Here is an 18,298-nt window from a genome sequence, read left to right as displayed (position 1 = left end):
ATATAGGTTTCAAACACATATATCATTAATTATAAACCTATGGTCTAGTGTTAACTAACAGACAATTTAAACCTTAAATATAAAGAAAGACCAAAGAAATATCATTATCATGTGTATATTGTTGGTTTCACAATACTTTGTACAGTAAACAGAAACATCTTGTATGCATTATACAATTTCTCATTAAGGAAAAAACAAATCAAGCGAATTGCTTTTATCTTCATAAACGATGAAGCCCAATGCATTCCAACCCATGTACCATCAGATAGACTTGTGTTAGGAAATTGATTACTTTGTGTTTAGAAATATACTACTGTTTGTGTTTTCATTCTAGATTGCCCCTGACGAAGGGATACTTCAAATCCCGAAATGCATTGGGCTTCACCGTTTATGAAGATAAAAGCAATTCGCTTGATTTGTTTTTTCCTTCATGAGAAATTGTATAATGCATACAAGATGTTTCTGTTTACTGTACAAAGTATTGTGAAACCAACAATATACACATGATAATGATATTTCTTTGGTCTTTCTTTATATTTAAGGTTTAAATTGTCTGTTAGTTAACACTAGACCATAGGTTTATAATTAATGATATATGTGTTTGAAACCTATATTCTGACTACACACATCTAAGGGTTTTGTCCCGCACAGTGAACAGTGCGAGGTACTCAGTGGGTTTTTCCACTTCCTTTTGTCCTCTACTCCATCACTGCCACAATGGCGAAAAACAATCTGAGGATGGAGAGGATGCCCATGCGCACTGTGGTCCAGGGGAGGAGTCACCTATCTCCGGATACTTCGAAGACTCTTCCAGGACAACAACGTGCAAACATCCGGACCCAACACTAGGCGGCGATCTATGCACAGATATGAATGTCAGCAGCCCTACATGCCAAGAACAGATGCATACTGGTAAGTAGCATATTCAATATATTACCACTTGCCGGAACCGAGCCAAAACCTCGCACAGGCAACGCGATCGCAAATAGATAATAGCTGTATGTCCCAGTCAATATCATAATGCAAAGCATGCACATACAGTATCAGCTCGTCGCGACGCGCTTGTGGGAAACAATCAAGTAAACACAATGAAAGAAATACACCCACATAGTAAAATGAAATTGCACTTGTCTCTGCCATGAGCAGCAAAGAAAGAGGATCATGGGAACAAGATGGGACATGATTGGTTGCAAGAGCATCATGGGAAATGTAGTTTATATTTTGTATACAACATTTTCATTGGTTGCTGTGATTTTAACAGTAAAGAAAGAGAAGCAATAATCTGGAGCCTCCAGTCCTGTAATAGAATTCCATACACCTCATAGTAGGGTTTTTAGACTGGCAGAAACATGTCGACCCTTTCATCATTAGACCCTCCTAATTCAGTATACCTTTGGAGACGTATAATAAAGTTTTCTTTCATTCTCCAAGAGGTATTTTTAACCCTTGCACTACCAACGCCACAATCTGCGATTTCCAACTACACCCATTTAACTCACGCAGGGCATTACCTTAAACAAAAGTCCTTAAGAACTCCTCTCTGAGTGTGAGTTGTAGTCAACAGCATTGATCTCTGGGAAGTGGTGTGAGGAGTATCCCTACGATGAAGCATGCCATCTAAGGGTTTTCGTAGTTGAAATAAAGATTTCTTTCAAATCCAGACACTTTTTGTTTTGCGACCTATCCGAAGAGACTGGTCCCATTGACTTCATGCATTTCTTATGTGTTTTAATCCTGAAAATCTGCAATTGATTTGGTCCTTATAGAAATACGTTTGACACCCTTGCTGTATACATACACTTGGATCATAGTTACTGACAGTGTGACATGATCCATTTAAGACCTCATTGTAAGGTCGTATAGTGTTTTAACTGGGTTGAAGTTTTCTTCTTGGGTTACTGATTAGAAAGTTATACCCTGCATGGTACTTGTATCAAATATTTCATGTCGCATATGTTTTTGTGAGAGGCCTCCAGGCCATCACTTCGGATTTCGAGCCAACATCTCCATCAATAACACATCCCCATGGCTGTGGTATCGCATCAATTGAGAGCAATATTTTCTACCTCATACTTTTTGTTGAGAAAGTCCAAGACCTGTCATTGACGATTGGTTTATTTATATCTTGTGACTATATTGAATCTATTTAGCTTTGTTCAATCATTTGTTAAAAGGGAAAGCGAAATGACTAATTATTTTTCGTCTGAACCATGATGTTAGTTTACACTGTGGATGCTTTTGGAATCTATATTGAAAATGCCAATTTCAGAGGGACTAACCCTTATCCCCCCTTCTGCTCTTTTAATTCTGCCAAATATTGCTGGGCCTTAATCTCTGAAAAAAAAATCCTAACCTGTCCCTTGACAATAACCTTAAGCCTCGCTGGGTACATCAAAAAGGCCTAAAAGGCCTCATGCCCAAGACTCTGAAGAGGCGCAATCAACTGCCTAAGCCTCCATCTTCTTTCCACCATGGCATGACAGAAGTCGGGGCGAGCGAAAAAAGTGACCCTATCAAATGTACGTCTAGCCTCTGGTTTAGCCTTCTCCATAATCTCCTGCCTAAGGAGGAAATTACCGACATAAACCAAAATTGCCCGAGGTCTTGCTACCTGCGATGTACTAAAAGATTTTTTTGGGTTGAACGGGGAGCGATGCGCTCTTTGAACCTCAGACTCCCACTCCAAAGTCTCCATCTCAGGGAACGCACCCTTAAACAATTTAATAACAAAAGCTCTAACGTCCTGCCCTTCAATCCCTTCAGCCACACCCAAAAGTCTTATATTATTGCGCCTCTGACGGTTCTCGAAATCCTCAAGTTTCCATTGAACGTCTTCAGTCAGTTTCTCCTGTGCCTCTTTAAACGAATGCCATCTGCTCACATCATCTTCGAGCCGACTCGTTCTTTCTTCAAAGTGAGCGACCCTGTCAGCCATCTCCTCGTATAATTTATTCATTTTCCGCATAGAACTCTGAATTTTTTTTGCCGCCTGCTTCGCTCTCCGACTCTCGAGTCTAGCCTCGCCCTGCATCTGTTTCAAAGTGCTATAAAGAAGGTCCAGTGATGTGGCCTGAGGCTGATTACAAAGCTCATCCTGATCTGTCTGTAAGTTAACTGCCGCGCCCTCCTGATAAAGATGAGACGTCGCCGAATAGTCCCAACAGAGTTCCCTGTTCTCCCCTACTTCTGGTGGGCTAGGTGAATGCTTTGGTTTGGGTTTTTCTTATATAAAGTCCTATGAGTAGCAGGTGCCTTCTGAACTGAAGAGCTAACTGCAGAGTCTAAATCAGAGCTACTGTCCAGGCTTCCCTCACTTGACAACAAAGAGTCTGAATCGTCATTTAATGAGAAGAAGCATTCTCCATCTGGGGTGCCAGGAATTCCTCGACTAGGTGGTAATATCTGAGCCTGAGTCTGAGCGATAGCCCCTTGTTTTTTTTAAAACATTTTTTATTGTTTTTGTACCAACAACTCAGTACAGTTCCCAACAGCCCCCTCCCTCCAAAGTAGACTTTTACATTCAGCATTGCCCCCGAGTATGCAGGAGAAAAGTCACCCTTCCCGCGCGGAGAACCCCCCCCCCCCCCCCCTCTCCCGCAACCCAAGTCAGTGTTCCCCCCTCTGCCTGCCCCCCTCCGGACGCGCCCCCCTCATTACTATGAATCGTGTACGGGTGCTCAACCTTCCCTAGGCAACTCGGGCTTTCCCCCATGTCGACCCACACTTTATGCGTCCAGTTCTCACCACGGCCCCCTTCCTACTCCCCGCTTCCTCCTGTCGATCAGAGGTGCTCCCTTCTCCCCCCGCATCAGACATCAGCCCCTTAAGTTCCACCACCAGCGCCTCCCATGCTCGGCCCGTCGCTAGTGCCTTTTCATCATCCCTCCGAAGGGCTAATTGCAACCGGAGTGTGCCCTCTGCGCCTGCCCATCTCGCTAACGCCGTCCACCTCAAAAAGCTAGGCCCCGCCCGTGATTTCCAATGCATAGTCAGTTCCCTCTTGGCCATGATCAACCCCAAGTCGTAGAACTTACTGGTAACCTTCGTTCGGCGGGTGTGGGGAAACCAAAGCAGCAGGCAGGCCCCCATTTCCGGGGCAATAGAGCGGTCTGTCACCTGATTCAGGCAATCAGCGATAGCCCCTTTAACGCTAGATTTTGCAGGGATTACCGAAGTCTCTATCAATACTCCTGCACCGATCAGCATCAACATATTGAGTAGGCGTAGAATCACCGCTTATAGAAACCATACTATCAGCCAATGTCACGTCCCCACCAGAATGCTCACCTTCAGCCTTGCTCTGCAACCTCAACATCTCGACACCCAGAGAAATCACGATCGTTTTTTTTGTTTTTTTTTTTCCCTGGCTCTCGAAGCCTGCCTGCAGTGTATCCGATTGTTGCTTAGCAACAATACATTCGGCGTCGACTTGTGGAGCTCCGATTATTTGCCCGTCTCTGTCTCCAGCCCCGGCTTGATCCCCAGCGATTTCTAATGTCTTCACCTTGAAGGATTCCTGTATGGTAGGCTGCCTCAGCTCCTTAGTTGATCTACCTTTACCCCCGTCGGTCCCAAACTTCGCTGCCGCTATTGATTTACGAGCGCCAAGGTCTCTCCCACCGCCCAAGATCGCTGAGCCTACAGCGCTACCGGCGTATCCTCGCGGGTCGTCCGGTTTCTTCGGACCTCTCCGCGACTGTGTTCCTCGTTGTGAGCCGTGGGCTGCCAAGCAGTCTTTGCCAACGTCGGGGTCCGGTTGTTCCTTCTGGGTCACGTCGTCCTTCGGTTGTTTGGGCCCCCTCGGTGCCATATTCAGATTGCCTCTAAACTTGCCTCTGAACCGCCACAGCCGCTGATGTAGTAGGTCTGCCTTAAGTGCACCCAGTGCCGCAATGACTTGCAACACCCAGCGTGGAGAACACGATTCCAAGGAAAAAGCCGCTAACCAGTAGGGGATCTCAAACATCCCGTTTCCCTAAATCAACATACTCGGGGGACCTCGGAGGAGGGAGGGAAAGCCGCGACTTCGCGCTGCAATCAGTCAGCGGCCATCTTGTCTCTGCAGACTCTAATCTGTACTTTCCTTTAAAGACCATGCTTTGCTGCTCTGGGTAGCCTCCATTTTATTTAAAAAGTTTGTTGAATGTGTGTAGCACTACTTTCCATTGTTATGGTATTACACCACGTTATTTATCTGGAAGCCTATTTCATCCAGATTTGGGAAGCCTTCTATCAAATTTAACAAATCATCAGTTGATAGTATGTGTTTCATTGATCTTTGGATGTGCGTGGTTAATAAAGAGTTTGTTCATATTTTTTAAATGATGATTTTTATTGAACCAAGAGAAGCAAAATCTTTAAAAAATAAGAGGAGCAAAATCGATAAATTTCAGCAGTTTCAAATGTCACAGTATACAGTTTCTGTTGAAACAAATTCATTACGAAATTGCTATCAATGCAAATTAGATATACATTTGGATATTGTTAGGCTGTTATGTAATTTATGCATGATCTAAAACTACAAAACGGCATAGTGGAGATATTCACCACTACAACGCAAACGTACATTGTTACATAAGTACATGCTACCTCCAAAAGCAGCATTACCACCAATACCATCACCTTATTGATGAGAACCATTATTACTACCATCGGAATAACCAACATCATCAATACTGTCACCACTACTATAACTATTAGCAACATTATCACTACTTCTACCATTATCACCACCATGTATCCCTGTGCGTAAAAGTATTGTGTGTTTGGTAGTGTTGTACATGTGTGTAAGAGAAAGTGTATTGTGACCATGTGAGTGAAGGACTTTGGGTGCAATATCAGTTTAGTCCTATTTATGCCTTTAAAGAGAGTGTTGAGGTTACAATGGTTCAAAGCCAGTTGTACCTGTTCTTTGCACCAGAAAGAATCATATTTTCCAGTGAATTGCATTAAATCTCAACTTGGTTTCTACAGGAGTACTAATTACACGTGCCTGCAATGGAGCTCCCCATACTGTTCTATTTAAATTATATGTAATGGTTATTTTTTAAATTTACAATTTTTGTTGTAAGCATATGGATGCCATTTTTAGGTGGCAACGTATTTTCTTCATTTTATTCTTCCATTTTTTTGTGTGCTATATGCTTGCAGTTAAAAGAACAACATTGCACCAGTTTGCTAAAGCCAGTCTATTGTCTTTGACAATGCTTGTTTATTTATGTATTTTATCCAAATATAAACACAAGTACCCTGGTACCTTTAGCTCGACTATTTGTTTGACATGTACTGTGAGTGCCCTTTCTCACACATGTTATTTGGAAATGATCGCTGTGAAAATGGCCCCGATTGGAGCTTTCATCTTTTTAGAATTGTCTGAAGTAAGCTTTTAGCTCCGTACAATAACCAAAGCTTTTTTGATGTATGAGGATATCCATGCAAATTTGAAACACAGGTTCTGGAACAGTAAAGACAAAATACTTTATGAATTTGCAGTTGTGATAAAGCCTTGAATGGCTGACCATAAAGTTCTTCCCTAGAACTCTGGCCAACTCAATAAAATGTTTTGGGGGAAAACGAGGCTGCCATGAAATGTATTCTATATTTTCTTTGGTGTCCTACATATCTTTCTGGCTGTTTTACCCAATTTCTCTTTTTCAACTGATTTGTGAACATATTGACAATCGTTTCCTTTTCTATTCTTCATTAAGTTTTGTGTTCTGCAAATTTGTCTTTTAAAGATATTATCTTTCCTCTCCTTAACAGCCTCAGAACGATTACATCGAATTGCACCGTAAGCGATATGGCTACCGATTGGATTACCATGAAAAGAAGAGGAAGAAGGAAGGGCGTGAGGCTCATGAGCGTTCCAAAAAAGCAAAAAAATTAATTGGTCTCAAGGCGAAACTGTACCATAAACAACGACATGCTGAGAAGATACAAATGAAGAAAACGTGAGTCTCTGCACTTTCTTTTTATCTATACTGAAAACCCTACTCTGAGTTTTTTAACGTATGTAGCTTTTTATGCATATGACCTGGTTAGACAGTAGTGATTTCAGATTCATTACATATATTTACAATACTGTAATGGTCTGTGCTGTCCATTTAGACGAGTATTGTTCTTGGAACTGGCCATGGGAGGGAGAAAGCCAAGCAATCTACTTTTATTGTCTATTATTACTTGGGAAACCAGACTCTAGTACTGGAGGTGCTGTGGTGTCACTTTGGGGATAGATGTGGAAATTAACGAGAGGGATGCACACTAGAAAGCAGGTAATGGAATTGATAGTACAAAACCAGTTTCTCCCTCAAATGCTAGTTGGGCAAGCAAGAGAATTTTCCATCTTTTATTTTTAAAAGTCATTATTGTAGTATATCTTTGTGTTATGGCTAGAAGAAAGTCTTCACTCTTAGTATAGTGCAGGGGTCTCCAATCCTTTCTGTAGTAAAAACTACTTATGACCAATGAAACTCCTTCTAAGCTACTATTATTAATAGTATTGTAATGGTGACTATATCGGTCTAAATTACATTGGGGCCCTTCCATACAAGATTCTTAGCATTGATAACCTCAGTTCATCAGGCAGGGTTGCTAGCAGTAATGTAAAACAATTTAATCAATTTGGAATGCCTCTACATGGGTAATACAGAAGTCATAGCTGCATTGCACCAGGATAATATTAGGAGTACCAACTGTCCAACACCTCATGATTTATTACAAGTTGTCTTCATAAAATAAGGTGCCAATATTTATATTTTGCAGTTTTAACAAATTGTTAATCAGTTGGTAATAGATTGTGAAATGGGGTATGTTAACTTGAGTTAAATGTGTTAAAATGTAAAAATATTGTTGGTAAATGTTTTGATAATTTTATTAATCCTGCAAGAATATATGGATGACAGTTACTGCTTATGACTTTGAATCAGTAAAGTTTTCAATAAGCAAGTTTGCATAAAATGAAGAGTTTTCTATAATATTAAATGATTTCTGTAGCATTAAAATGCATGAAAAGAGAAACACCAAACAGAAGAATGACGAAAAGACCCCTCAAGGAGCAGTGCCTGCTTACCTGCTGGACAGAGAAGGACAGTCACGGGCCAAAGTACTGTCTAACATGATCAAGCAGAAGCGTAAAGAAAAAGCTGTAAGTAGCATTGCCACATTCAGTGGGCAGTCTTTGGTCATGTTACTGAACCCAATACTAGCTTTAGATGTTTAATGCTTATAGTAAAAATGTACTTGTAATTAATAGGCCTGTGAGTAGCTTAACACTTGTATCTTGTTTCCATGCAAATATTACGCAGTACTGTTCATGTGTTGATCATTGGGTCACACCAAAAGCAGAACAGAAGAATGCTTCAGCCAGACTCAAGACTTTTTCTTTGCTATCCTGTACTGCATTTCATCTCTAATCTAAGCTACGTCCTGACTCTTTGAAATACACAAAGTACAAGAGTTCACACCATTTATTTGCATGAAATAGTGATTCCCCTTTACTGCTAACTAAAGAATGACTCTGGACATGGGGATGGATTTCCTGCACAATCTGCACTTGTTTTTTCACAGATTTTGTTTTTCTGATTTAAATAACTGGCTGTAATTTTGAAACTGACCATTTATTGAATGATTTTAGAGGCATCATCTCATCCTGTGTGTCTTTCATTATTTATTGTGCTTTACATGTCCACGAATCGAAAGCTATCTCAGTACTTGACCAAGATTGCATTGAAAGCCTAGTATTGGGCATGTGCTGCATTATTGCATGACTTTGGCACATACACAACATTTGGATACAAAGACCGACACAACCGCAGTCATGCATTTTCACAAAGTGCAGATACAGTCACTCCTGTATGCAGACAAATAAGCTTACAAGAATGTGTATACAGACCCACAGTTGACTTTTAAATGTATCCAAATAATGTAAAACCAAAATTACAAGTTCCAGAATGCAAAGATCTGTGGGCTTAAAAGGCAGAACTGGTTGAGGTGTCGCACACCACATAGGCCATATGACAGTTGCACATACGTACAAGGAGGAAACCCATCTCTTCTTAAGTACCATCTTAATCCTGTATCGAGTAGGAGCACATTGTCTGGGTTACTTCCCAGGTTCTTACTTCAGTATTCAAAGTTCAGAGGTTTATAGGTTGATATAACATATCTGTTGAAACCCAAGTAGGTTTGTCACATACAATATTGACAACTTTGACTTCATGCGTCTAAGGCAGGATATTTTAAATGACAAACAAACTAAAATCAAACCAGTGAGCCCCACTGCATGCATTGCGTTGCCAAGAAGACTTTGGGTTAGGGCAAGTAGAAGTTGCAGAAGGGTGGTGCTCAACGGGCCATTGGTGGGGGAGGAGCTGCGTCAATGTGGGCAAGGTTATGGCTCAGATGATGTCAAGTGTAAGTTAACTGGGCTGGTTGGGTAGAAATGAAAGCACTTTTCCCCCACAAGGCCATAGTTGGTCACTTACTTAGTCCCCCCTCAACCCCACACCTTACCGCTTCTGTGCATGCTTTCAGCTTCTGTCCACTTCCGTAACCATTGCATCCACCTGCCAAAAGGAGGGAGCAGTGGGGGATTTGCAGGCCATGGCACTTGCTCTCTTTTGCCAACAATAGCGCTAGGTCTATACATTTCAGCCCACTTACTTAGGATAAGGGTAACTGAAGAGGCTGAACAGCAGCCTGTAGTGTTGCTGCGCAGGTCTGTTCTTCCCGTGGGTGCCATTGCTTGTCAGTGATTCCCCTCCCTCTGCCAAGAAATTTCTCAGAACTATAACCTATGATTAAACCAAATATGATCTTTCTTTCTGGGCATGTACAAGAATCCTTTGTCTTTCTTTGTCCAGGTTGCCTGATCCATCTCCAATTTAACTTTCAGCTCACTCGGATTAGTGTTAGTGGTTTTGAGCAGTGTTCGATAAAACTATGTATTTCCTTTAAAAATTATTTAATATAAATAGACTTTCAATGTTTTATTTCTGTGCCCAGCATTCTGATCAGAAATATTTTTTCTAAATAACACTTCATTTACAATGTTTCTCTTCTAGCTAGTGTATACGTTTCATTCACTGAACCTTGTAGTGAGTTGCACTGCCTAACCTGAATATGAAGACTGGACTTCTTATATAACAGTGCTAAACCAATGAAAATCGCAGTTGCTATAGAAAGTATAAGCTTGTGTGGTTCAGTCTGTCATGATAGTCGACAAAAAGCAAGGTGGAGCTCCGCAAGTTTATATTGCGATTCATAATGACAGCTCAGCAAACTGTGTTCTTTTGTGAATGTGTATGTTGTGTTTTTTCATAACGGCTAAACCTTTTATTTATTTGTTTATTTATTTTTTTGTAGGGCAAATGGGAGGTTCCTTTGCCGAAAGTCCGCGCACAAGGAGAGACCGAAGTTTTAAGAGTTATCCGTACGGGACAGAGAAAGAAAAAGGCATGGAAGAGGATGGTTACCAAAGTGTGCTTTGTTGGTGATGGCTTTACTAGAAAACCTCCAAAATATGAACGATTCATTAGGCCGATGGTAGGTTATTTTTTATGTTTTATGCATGCAAAAGGTGTTTACAGAGTGCCAAAATATATATGGCCCTACGTAGCAGATGATTCTTCTATGAAAATATGATGGAAGCTGTCAAACTAGATTCCATTAAAAAATAACCTTTTCTTGAGTGGTTGTTTTTTGGGGTGGAGGGTTGTCTGATGTGAAGTTTACAGTAAGTTACACTTTCTCATGGAAACATCTTTCTGAATAAATCCCTCTGACCTGAGGGGATAGTAAACAAGAGCTGTGCAGCAGTATACATTTTAAAGCCTCAAACCTGTAAATGTTTAACTTCCAACCTATTTTCATTCTTACTCCCCAGGAAAATATAATGAATGTTCTAATGGTACAGCATTGAGCTTTGAGCTGAACGTAAGGTGGCTGTACAACCAGACATAGAACTTTGTTTGCACTCTATGTAATAGTTCTGCTTTAGTTGCCCATATTCACTGTTTTCCTTTGTGATTGACTAGGATATTTGCCAACAGGGGTCAATTACTGAATCCCAGAAGTTTGTTGTGTGCATAGTCACACCTTCACAACAATGAAAAGCTTTGTGTTTTTAACTTGCAACATGATACTTCACGGTTTTAACTGTGCATGCTCCGACAAATAATATAACCAACTATTGTTGAACAAATAATACAGTATTCGTTTGGAATACCTGTTATACCAATAATTCAGCCAATATTTATTAAGATATTCAAAAATGTTTTGAGAGAATGGTTTTGATGGTCTTAATAACCAGGTTTAAGACCATATTCAACGCCATCAAAAAGGGACTGCATTCCTGCGAGTTTTCTAGACAGTGTATCTACCAGTGGCGGCTCCTCGAGGGAGTGCTGCGGGGCGGCAGGGGAGGGACAGGGGTGGAGGGTAGTAAACTCCAGCATACGGCCGACTGGAGTTAAGTAAATCAATAAAACTAACTACATTGCGCGCGCTGCAGCGCAAATGGCATTGCAGCACGCGCAATGTAATTCGTTTTATTGATTTATTCACTTAACTCCAGTCGGCCGTATGCTGGAGTTTACTACCCTTCCCTGACTTACCACCCCGCAGCACTCCCTCGAAGAGCCGCCACTGGTATCTAGACCATAGGATACACTTCCTCCGAGTCATTACAGTAGCAGCCCCAAAAATTCAAGACCGTCATTTTGAGATCTTTGTTTAAGCAAGTTTGCAATAGAAGCCTTTTTGCGAGTAAGAACATTTGACCGTCTCTCCCACTCTGTGCTGCATCACTTTACTGCATTCTTATAGTTATCCAAATCCTGCCCTGTTTTTTACAATCGCTTTTGCTGTATTTATTTTGAAGATTTCACATGCTCAACTTTGTTTTTATAAATTGCTTTGCCTGGTTACCATATATATTTCAGCTCGAGGCACAACTTATGCTCATTTGTCACCTTTAGCATCTTGCGTTATTTGATTTACATAGCAAATGATTCTGATCTTAGCAATGCTAGTATGTGGTTTCCCCCAATGATCAACTCATTGACCCTGGATTTCAATGAGTTTCAATTATGCGTTTCAATTGTCTTCCTGATTGCACTGGGAATGATGAACTTGTGGCAGTGGCTGGTGTTCCTTCAGATGTCTTGTAGAACAAGAAAAATATATCTAATTAATCTCTACACTTGACTTAATGGCCCACCAAACATTTGTTAGTGCACCAAAAGGCACCCAGTAAGAATCACATTCACTGAGATTTACTCTTCCTTTCTAGTGTTAATGTCTCTTTTGATTTGTTTACATTTTGTATGTTCAGCTTTCTAATTAAACTGCTAATCCTTCTAGTCATTTGATACACTTTAGTGGCATTTCCTCTCCAGTAAAATTAGTTTCACTCGCTTTCTATTTAATCCAGTGTGCTACATTACCACTTTTTTGTTTGTAGATTAATAAGCATATTTTAACTCTGTTTATTCAAACCTTAATTGTTCAGTTAATTGCGTTGTTTGCACTGTGAAGTATAAATATGGTTCACCTTTGGTGAGCTGATTGTTGTCATCACCTAGTTCTTAAGTCTGAATTTTCCAGTGTACCAGTTTAAACTGTTATGCATGTTATTCGAGTGAACTGATAAAGTCCACTGAAAAGTTAAATGCATGGAGCATTTAGTGAATAGTATATTGGCCATAGCTTTTTGATTTCATATGTATTGTTACCTGTTCTTGTATAATTAAAAAAATAAAAAAAAATCTTTTTTCTTCAGGGTTTGCGGTTCAAGAAGGCTCACGTAACACACCCTGAACTTAAAGCTACCTTTTGCCTTCCAATTCTTGGGGTCAAAAAGAACCCTTCCTCCCCATTATACACCACCTTAGGGGTCATTACAAAAGGAACTGTCATAGAGGTGAATGTGAGTGAACTTGGTCTTGTGACGCAAGGAGGCAAAGTGATCTGGGGTAAGTTGTGTACCAGTACTTCAACTTTGAAACACCGTGACCCTACGGAAGGCAAATTCTTTATTCCAGTCATACATGATCGAGCTGATAGTACCACCGAATGTTACTATAACACAAATAGAATCAATACATTGTAGCTGTAGTGCTACATGTGAGCCTTAGTGTGCATGCATGTTCATTGGTTAAGTGTGTATATTAAATGTGCCTTTCTACCATTATTACCTTGGATAGTGAAATAATGATACTTTTTAGAAACCTGTTGATAATTTTGGTTATCATCTGAACAAGGAGACCAAGCGCACCAGGAAATACTTAGAGTTCTCTGGATGGCTAATGGTCTCCAGTAGAGTACCGCAAATATCACTCCTTAGGTTGTATCCTTTACTTGTGGCATTTCAGGATTGACAGTCCGCCTCTTTGTAGAAGAGTTAAAAAAATGGGCAATCAGTATAATGATTGGAAAGGTAATATTTGAGATGTATTGTGGCTAAGTGCAAGGATGCGCGTCTAGGACAAACCATGGCATATTAGATGGTGAGAAGGACACAGGTGGCCATCACACAGGGAAATAACCCAAAGTTGCTTTGGCCAATGAATATATATATCCCAAACAAATTGACAGGGAAAATAGAGTGCAAAGAGTGAGGCTTAATTAACGGTTTCGATCGTTGTCTAGGCCTAAGAGTATGGTGTTCAGGCTGGAAGCCGCAGTTCTTAAAAAGTAAAAAATGGGTTGTGGTCAGTTTACAAAAGAAATCTTGTGACAAAGTTTGATTTAGTTAAATGTTTTTATTTAAAAAAGAAAAGGTAGTCGTTGTCCAGGATGCGTATTTATATGCCATCGGGCTGCTAATTCAGTAAAGCAAGTGGCCATGCTCTATCAAAGGTGTGCCTCTGTGACAAGGGTTCACGAGAACACTTTTTAACGGGGGTGTCAGGAGTAAAATAAATTATTAACAGAAGTTATAGGGGACACATAGATATGCCTTTCAGAAGGATTGATTATGATAAATTGTGTAATCGTTAAACAGTGAAGTAATTCTTGATTTAAAGCAAACGCTTGTTTGAGTCCTCTGGCCTGATTAACCTAAACAAAACAGGAAAAGTTGGAAATTTGCTTCCATAAGTTTAGTTCTAGGCTAGAAGCATATTTCCAACTTGGTTTGGATTCACAAATTGTAGACTTAATAAGTAGTGGAATCTCTGGGGACTGCATGTAGTCTATAAAACAAACTAAATAACTATACAGTTAATTCAATATAACCATGGCCTTTTTTTATATGGCTTTGTTATTACCACTGGAGAGTTGAACTCTTAACCCATCCAGTGTGTTTCGTGTGACTAAATGTTAATTGAGGTTTGCACACACACAAAGCATGATTTCTTCCACAATCTCCCTCACATGGTTAAGAAAAACTGAAACTAGAGGATCCAGAGATTGGAGTTAAGGTTTTACTTGCTTGGCAAATCGCCCTTTTGCCATTAAAGTGGAAGACTATTGTTGATTGGTTCTTCAACTTACTAGGAAAGTAATTGTTTGAGAACTGATCAATTATACTTTCTTTGAAGTAAAATATTGACAGTGCTTCTTTTTATTACTGCTTTGTCCTGCTCCTTCACCAGCTTTTTGATTCACCCTCCAAGGCTTTATCCTTAAAAATAGTTCTAAGTTTTGCAATGTTTTAGAGGTATGAAGAGTCTGAGGTAGGCACTTAATTAAATTACACTATAGTACTTGATCTAAATGTTTTCTTCACTTGAGTTCCAGATAACTTTTCCTCAGGAGAAACACAGGCCATGATAAAAGACCACAATTCACAACTGTACTCTGGTTTTCAGTTTAAGTAGGTTTAAAATCAATGCTTAGTCGCTTTACACTTCTTATCCATAGCAAGAAGTAAAAGTAGTCCTTTTGAGTTATTAAATTTAAAAAAATACACGTTTTAGATGGCAAACTACTTAGTACGATCTTTTTGAAAACCTTCAACCTATGCAAAAGAAACAGTACAACATATTTAAAGTCACACCAATATTTTCTTGCCTTGGATCAGGCTTTTCTGATGCACAGCCAGACTGCATCCTTTCTATCCTGTGTGCGTTTCATTGAAGTGGTGTGTGGCCAGCTTGCCTGTCTTTTTTTTATTATCTCTTGCTACAGTTTTGGTGACCATAGGCAAAATGTAAAAGCACCAGCGCTCATCTTGTTTGTACCTGGAAAATGTGATAAGTCAACAGTGAAATTAACCAAAACAATACCTGCTACACCATTTGTTGTTTTAAGATTTTCAAATTAACTTTTACTTCGATTTCTGTTCTGTTCAGGAAAATATGCCCAAGTAACCAACAATCCTGAAAATGATGGATGCATAAATGCAGTTTTGCTTGTCTGAACATCACACAAAATACCTGCTTGTTGTCTAAGATTTAAAAAGACTGCACATTCTTGGTGTGTTCTACTGGCATCGGAAGCAATTCTGACAAACCCACACTGAGAATTGAGGATCAAGAGTCAACGCTGAAGTTGCAGAAAAGAAAACCGTTCCACAAGGAATTTACAAACTAAATACAGAAAAGAAGTAAAATCTAAAACCGTACAAGGATTTATAGAACTGGTAATCAAATTAAGATCTGAATTTGAAAAGTGAATTGTAATTCACAAGAATATTTTTGACTATTGGTTTTTACTGCTTATTCTATGCACAGAGTAAATAAACCTTTTCAAATTCAGCCATGTTCTCATTATTTTGGAAGTCACTGAGTACCAGCCACATGCTGCACATGTAACGACAGCAAGGTGTGGATAAGGGTAGGTGTTGGAATTGGTATTTCAAGTTGTTAATTGGTTTCCTATGAAAATTCAAATTTTAAACTTTGGCTTAAATTGGTGTTGGGTCCATGGGCTGAGGTTTATTGAATCTGTTGAAAGTGTTAGTTAACAATGCCTTTGTGGGTAAAATTGAATGATAAAAAAGCTCTCCAGAAAATAGCTAAAGTGATTCAGCCAGAGTACCTCGTTTTCTGCCTGTAGTACAAGTATGTCCAGTATACTCTTTTATGTTTGAGCCACCATTTGGAACCCTTTAGAAATACCCCTATATTTACCATGAACAACTGGTGCCCGTTGATCTTTGGAGCTTAAAATGAAATCAGTTAATTTATCAACACATGATTAGGGTTTGAAATAGCTTTTCCATAAATTCATGCATTAACTTCTGTGGTACGGTGTGAAACAAGAGGAGTGTAAGCCTGTTGCAAGATCTGCTGTGCATCCAGATCAGCAATAGATTTTGCTAAACAGCCTAGCTGATTGTACTAAGTCGAATACCAGACCATCTTGTTCAAGCAATCACGTCCGACTCGTTCACATAACTGTGTAAAATGGCAAAATTATAAAACCTTGGAAAGTGTCTAAAAGGATTGTTTATTTCGTAGAGAACGATGTAAACAATAATGTAAAAGGAAGACCACGTAGAGCTTAGCTTTAGCAATTTTCACCCAGAAGTAAGGTTTCATCTCTGCATACGGTTTAAAATTTTGTTTTATACATTGACTCTTCAGAGCTGGGAAAAAGATTTGTTTCAGGTGTAATCTGTTGACGGATAATTACTTGTCCTTTTAGACCACTCATGATAAAAAAGCTCTCATCATACAGCATTCTGCACAAGTTTCTTTTACAATTTTTTGTTGTTGTATTTTTTTATAACCGAAATGTGGCTTAGAGTTCTCAAATTCGGCCTTTGAACTCTCCATTCCAAGGGGGTACAAGATCTCCATGGCCGATCAGAAAGTGGGAAGAGGTGGAGGTATAGCAGTGGTGTTTAGAGATAAATGGACCTTTCGCCGCGGCGAGATCACTGGAATTGGAGAAGGAGAGGCTCTCTACTTGTCTATTATTATCTCGCTTCATTTCACGTTGGGTGGCACTGTGGTATAAAGGCCCACAGGAGCTTTCTTGAACGCCCTTGATGAAATTATTGTCCCTCGGGCGCTACCATTATCAAATTTTTTAATTCTTGGGGATTTTAACATCCATATTGATTGTGTTGAGGCGAGTGATACTAGGGAGCTATGTGACTCACTGACCCGTGCCCAACTTACTCAATAGATTAATTTCCCCACACATTAGGGAGAGCATACCTTAGATCTGGTTTGCTGCAATTTTCCCATATGCGTTAACAAGCCCCTCCACGTACCTTGGTCCGATCATTTCCTGATCAAATTCTCATGGACCATTCAGATGCCCCTTGTACCAAGCAGGTATGTGCAAGGGAGGCCCTCGCATAGAAATAACTCTTCGACCCTAAGCTTAGCTCTGTTAGATTCTCATCCTCCTTCTACTAATTTAGGCAGAGCAGTAGCGAACTTCAAGAGCTGGATTTCGCAGGTGGTGGAACACCTAGCCCTGCCCGGCTCCTCGAAGCTGGTCAGAATCTCTCCTTCCAAGCCTTGGTTTTCAATTGAGCTCAAAGAGCAAAAAAGATACTGTAAAAAAATTGGAACGAAACTGGAGGTTGGCCTATTGCCCCCTTGCCAAATTAGCACTTAGGAAGGCCCAGAAAGCATATTACGCCTCCATAAGTTTAGCTAAAAGTCGGCACTATGCAGAGCGCATAGCCCAGTCCCGAAATAAGGCCCAGGAGATTTTTTCAGTTGTTCAAAGTTTTCTGACCCCTTGCGCAGAGGATATTTCCTTACCCTCTTCGGCTATAATGTGTGAGAAACTTTCGAGTTTCTTCATCGATAAAATCCAGCTGATACAAGCTAGTTTTGGGTCACCTAATTCTCACCAGGAACAGCCATTCCCTCAGACCATTTCTAGTTTTAGACAAGTTGCCCACAGCTCGTCCTTCTCCCTAACTGAATTTTCTGCTGTCGCTCTTAAAGACACATTGATTATTTTGAAATCCTTGAAATCGGGCTCCCCAGCCGACCCCTATCTGGCTCGGCTGTTGGCCGCTGTGGCAGAAGTGGTTAACCCAAAGGTTAATTCTCTTATTAATATGTCCCTCCAATCCGCCACGGTTCCACCTGAGTGGAAACAAGCCAAACTCCTTCTTCTGCTTAAAAAGCCTTCTCTAGACCCTGCCAACTATCGCCTCATTTCCCTCCTTCCAGCCGTGGCTAAGGTGTGCGAGAAAGCGTTTTTTAAGCAGCTGGCCAATTTTGTAGAAACTTCTGGATCACTCCATTCTGCTCAATCCGGGTTCAGAGCTCCATATAGTACGGAGACAGCGCTTGTGGAAATATCGGAAGCTATCAAATCTCTGCCACCTTCCATACGGTGCCACCCTCTCTGTTACTAGCCCGCCTCGCAAACATCGGAGTTG

General features: G+C 40.3%; 1 protein-coding gene across 1 annotated transcript in view; it reads left to right on the top strand.

Moving 5' to 3' along the window:
• Positions 1 to 15,698, top strand: part of NSA2 (NSA2 ribosome biogenesis factor) — a 49,911-nt gene extending 34,213 nt beyond the window's left edge. The window contains exons 2-6 of the mRNA XM_085632316.1: positions 6,763 to 6,950; positions 7,993 to 8,143; positions 10,363 to 10,542; positions 12,779 to 12,971; positions 15,294 to 15,698. Of these exons, the coding sequence (XP_085488442.1) occupies positions 6,763 to 6,950; positions 7,993 to 8,143; positions 10,363 to 10,542; positions 12,779 to 12,971; positions 15,294 to 15,361 (780 nt within the window). The 3' untranslated portion in view covers positions 15,362 to 15,698. The remainder of the gene's footprint in view (positions 1 to 6,762; positions 6,951 to 7,992; positions 8,144 to 10,362; positions 10,543 to 12,778; positions 12,972 to 15,293) is intronic.
• Positions 15,699 to 18,298: the final 2,600 nt, after the last annotated feature.

This window comes from Triturus cristatus, chromosome 2_1 (genome assembly GCF_964204655.1).
Source record: "Triturus cristatus chromosome 2_1, aTriCri1.1, whole genome shotgun sequence".
Lineage (NCBI taxonomy): Eukaryota > Metazoa > Chordata > Amphibia > Caudata > Salamandridae > Triturus > Triturus cristatus.
The sequence above is the reverse complement of the archived record's forward strand: the minus strand, read 5'-3'. Positions and strand labels throughout refer to the sequence as shown.